The sequence below is a fragment of the Octopus bimaculoides genome, chromosome 1, assembly GCF_001194135.2.
Source record: "Octopus bimaculoides isolate UCB-OBI-ISO-001 chromosome 1, ASM119413v2, whole genome shotgun sequence".
Classification (NCBI taxonomy): Eukaryota; Metazoa; Mollusca; class Cephalopoda; order Octopoda; family Octopodidae; genus Octopus; species Octopus bimaculoides.
In genome coordinates, this window is record NC_068981.1 from 26,581,362 (window position 1) to 26,586,132 (window position 4,771).

A 4,771-nucleotide genomic window follows, 5' to 3' on the forward strand; every position below is an offset into this window, starting at 1 on the left:
TTTTTTTTTTTTTTGCCTTTGACCCTCCAACGCGGAGTATAGGCCACTAATAATTGAATTCCATGTCGCATAATTTTTCGCTTCTGTACTTATACTCTGCCATGAATGTCCCCCTTCCTCTAGTTCCTTTTGTGTTGATCTACGCCACAAGTTCTTAGGCCTACCTTTCTTTCTATATCCATCCGGATTCTATGGTAAGGCACTTTTCGCTACATTTGGTGTGTCCTATCTAATTGTGCTACCAATCCACTTCCACTTTTTCTTATATATTTGCTCCCTAATCGAAACTTGATTTGTTCTTTGTCATAGCTCCATATTGCTTATGTGTTCGGGCCATCTAATTTCAAGTATACTACGCAAGCATCTGTTGATGAATGATTGTATTTGCTTATTTAATTTAACTGTTGTTCGCCATGTCTCAGCCACATACAATAACACCAAATAGCCATTAGCAGACCAAAATCTTGTGAGTGGATTTGGAAAACAGAAACTGAAAGAAGTTTGTCATATACAGTAATCTCTTGACTATCACAGGTGCTACGTTCCAAAATCTCCCACAGAAATAACTAAAATCTAAAAAACATATAAATACCTATCAGCTGCAGAAACCTGAATTTGGCTAATACATATATTAGCCAGAAAAACCTGCGATGTACTGAGTGAGCAATAGGTGAGCCACGATGTACTAAGTGCACAATGGGTGAAACATGATACGGCGAGGGATTAGGCTGTCAAATCACAACCCACTTCAGGTAGATGGCCCTGCTCGATATGTAGAAAAGGCATGGGTAGAAACTCCATACTATGTGCCCAGTGTAAGCTATTGACACATAAAAGGTGCAGCAATATTAAAGGAAGGTTAACTGGGAAAATAGTTTTTGTGTGTGGCAGATGCACTGGGGCAATAAACACTGAAGATGTACAGAAAGATTCCATCACATGCCGGGGAAGAAACTAGAAGTAGTTAATACCTTCTACTACCTAGGCGACCAAATCTGTAGTTGGGGTGGTTGCTCTGAGAGTGTAGCGACTAGAGTAATAATAGCCTGGGCAAAGTTCAGGGAGCTCCTACCTCTGCTGGCAATTAAGGGCCTCTTACCCAAGGTGAAAGGTAGACTGTATGATGCATATATGTGAACTACCATGCTACACGGCAGTGAAACATGGGCCATGAATGCTGAGGACATGTGCAGGTTTGAAAGAAATTAAGCTAGTATGATCCATTGGATATGTAATGTCAGTATGCATACACAACGGAGTGTAAGCACTCTTAGGGAAAAGTTGGTCATAAGAAGCAACAAATGTGATGTGCAAGAGAGGCGACTGCACTGATATGGCCATGTGTTATGTATGAATGAAGACAGCTGTGTGAGGAAGTGCCACTCCCTAACTGTAGAAGGAACCTGTGGAAGAGGTAGATTCAGGAAGACATGGGATGAGGTGGTGAAGCATGTCCTTTGAACATTGAGCCTCACAGAAGCTATGACAGGAGATCGGGATCTTTGGAGATACGCTGTGATTGAGAAGACCCAGCAACCAAAGTGAGATGGCAGATGCACTTCCAGCCCTGTTATGAATACTCCTGATGCATCAGGCGATATGATATGCTTGAGAAGACTTGTTGAGTCAAGTAAAACTAATATTGTAGCTGGGGCCAGTGTCCCCTGACTGGCTCCTGTGCCGGTGGCATGTAAAAAGCACCATCCAAACATGGTTGATACCAGGTCAGCCTGACTGGCTCCTGTGCTAGTGGCACATAAAAAGCACCCACTGATCGTGACTGATGCCAGTACCTACTGACTGGCTCCTGTGCCAGTGGCATGTAAAAAGCACCATCTGAACGTGATTGTTGCTAGGCCCGCCTTACTGGCCCCTGTGCCAGTGGCACATAAAAAGCTCTCCAAAATACTCTTGGAGTGGTTGGTGTTAGGAAGGGCATCATCTGTAGAAACTCTGCCAGACCAGATTGGAGCCTGGTGCAGCCGCTGGCTCTCCAGACCTCAAACTGTCCAACCTATGCCAACATGGAAAATGGACATCAATCATGATGATGATATATGTATATATATGTGTGTCTTTGTGTTTGTTTGTCCCCCACCACTGTTTGACAATCAGTGTTGGTTTGTTTACATCCCCATAACTTAGCAGTCGAGCAAGGCAGAATTTAAAATATGTATTAGGCTCGATTAGCTCAACTAAAATTCTTCACAACAGTGTCACAGTACGGTTGTAGTCCAGTGGCTAAAACAAGTAAAATATAAAAGAATATGAAAATATCAAATGCCCAGTTTGCCATGCCAGATATTGCTATTTTTAGGGGAAGTTTCACAATAACTCAAGCTTATGAAAACAGCTACTTCACTATAAAAACAAAACATGATTATCCACCTGTAATTTTCTCACAATAAAAAAAAGGATGACTGAATGTAAAATATGAAATTGATAATGAATAAAGAAACAGACACTGAATTGGAAAATGTAAAGTATATTTCTTAAAGTTTTACCTGAATAAGGGCTTCCGAGTGCCACATTTCTGTACCAGATTGATCAAGGACTGATGGAGATTTGAAAGGTTGTTTCTGAGCAGTGACAACACTGGATTTAAATAATCGAAGACCAGGAATATATTTTGGAGAAACAGACGAGTGACTGGATTGGATTGGTGAACTGTAAATAGAAATATCAATGAGACTTAGTACCAAGTTAACATAAGCTTTCCTTTATTTTAATTACATGAAAGTAAAAGATATAAAGAAAATTATTGTTTCACATTCACAAAACAATATCACGGTCTAGTCTGATAATTATTTGAACTCTCATCCTCTGAATGTGAACTAATGTAGTATAATCAATGCAGAACACTGCACTTTATATTACTCCTAGCAAAGCATTATCATCACCGTTTAGTGTCCACTTTTCCATACTTGCATGTGTTGATCAACTGAACTTTTAAACCCACAAGACACATCCGTGCCTCATATTACTGGTGCTGTTTCATTGGCTGCATTTGTTCAAGCTTTAAACCAACAATATAATTATTCTACAGGGTGTCCACAAAGTCTGGGTACATGGGATTAACACACTTTAAGAAATTATTATTTCTTATATTTAATTGTTTATGTTATGATTTTATTTACTCCATGTACCCACATGGGGATTAACACATACTTTAAGAAATTATTATTTCTTATATTTAATTGCTTATGTTATGATTTTATTTACTCTATGTACCCAGACTTTGTGGACACCCTGTACTTCAGTAGTAAGCATCAAGAATAACAATATTGTGCTGAGCAACAGAGCAGGAAAATTATTGGAGAAGAGGAATGAAAGTGCATTACTCATACCTTTCACATGAGAAACTAATTAAATGTAAAAGTAAGACAAAGTACTCACCCAGTATTCTGGGACTGAATGACAGGACTTCGCACCAAAGATGGCATATGAGGGATGGCTGGAATCTGCTGTTTCTCCAGAGGTAACAAATAGTCTAAATAATCCTCAACCAAAGTTGGATATAAAAATGCAGAAAAGTGACCCCATATTGGGCAGTTCAGCCTAGATTTGGGGCTCACAAGCATAAAGGCAAAATGGAAAAGAAACAATTCAAATGGAGGTAAGAACAAAAGAGTTAAGGGAAATATAAAATGATCAAGTGAGAAAATGATCTTATCATACAAAGAGAATATATATATACAAGGTTGGCCAAAAGTCAACCGACAGTAAATCAAAATTCCATAAATACTTAATATTCAATTTTATTTATTCATTCCAATTGTGAATGTTCAATAATTGAATGCTGTGAGTTAAAATCACCATCTTTTTTTAACTTTGTCTATTTATTAGCAAAGTCTCATATAAAGCAATTTTTTTGCTTTAATCTTGGAATTAAATGGGTTTTGATTCACTATCAGGTGACTTTTGGCCAACCCTGTACATGAGTAGTATGAGATGTGGATACAGAGAAGCATGCAGCAATCACAGAATGTTCCTCAAAAGGATTCAGTTAAGAATCCATACGGTAATGAATTGCAAAGTATACAAAACTACTAAGTCAGGCGGTATGAGAGGTAAATATACATTTCATGACTTTCATCCAATCATAAGCTGTAATCTTAAAACAATCAAATGGCTAAATAAATGTATATTCATCACGTTTTTCACACCTCCCAACCTTATGGTTTATATATAAATATAGTAGAGGCACTTGACTCAGTGGTTAGTGTGTTGGACTCATGATCGTAAGATTGTGGTTTCAATTCCTGGACTGGGCGACACAGTATTCTTGAGTCAAACACTTCACTTTCAGTTGCTCCAGTCCATTCCGATAGCAAAAATGAGCAACCCTGTGACGGACCACTGTCTCACTAAGGTGGGAAACATGTATGTCATGGAAACTGACACTACAAGTCTATATGACTGTGGATGGACACGAAACTCAGCTTGCGAAGACTTATTGGGGCAAGCGAAAGTGAAATCAGGATTGCACCTGTGCCCAGCGTCGCCTTTCTCGCACTTGTGCCTGTGGCATGTGTAAGGATTTTCGAGCGAGATCGTTGCCAGTGCCCCTGGACTGGCTCTTGTGCGGGTGGCACATAAAATACACCATTTTGAGCGTGGCCGTTGCCAGTACCACCTGACTGGCCTTTGTGCGGGTGGCACGTAAAAGCACCCACTACACTCACTGAGTGGTTGGCGTTAGGAAGGGCATCCAGCTGTAGAAACTCTGCCAAATCAGATTGGAGCCTGGTGTAGCCATCTGATTTCACCA

General features: G+C 39.6%; 1 protein-coding gene across 1 annotated transcript in view; it reads right to left on the bottom strand.

Moving 5' to 3' along the window:
* LOC106868281 (sphingomyelin phosphodiesterase 4) overlaps positions 1-4,771 on the bottom strand; it is a 29,436-nt gene that overhangs the window by 17,672 nt on the left and 6,993 nt on the right. The window contains exons 5-7 of the mRNA XM_052974681.1: positions 3,397-3,616; positions 2,505-2,667; positions 2,226-2,241 (exon numbers count right to left, since the gene is read on the bottom strand). Of these exons, the coding sequence (XP_052830641.1) occupies positions 2,226-2,241; positions 2,505-2,667; positions 3,397-3,616 (399 nt within the window). The remainder of the gene's footprint in view (positions 1-2,225; positions 2,242-2,504; positions 2,668-3,396; positions 3,617-4,771) is intronic.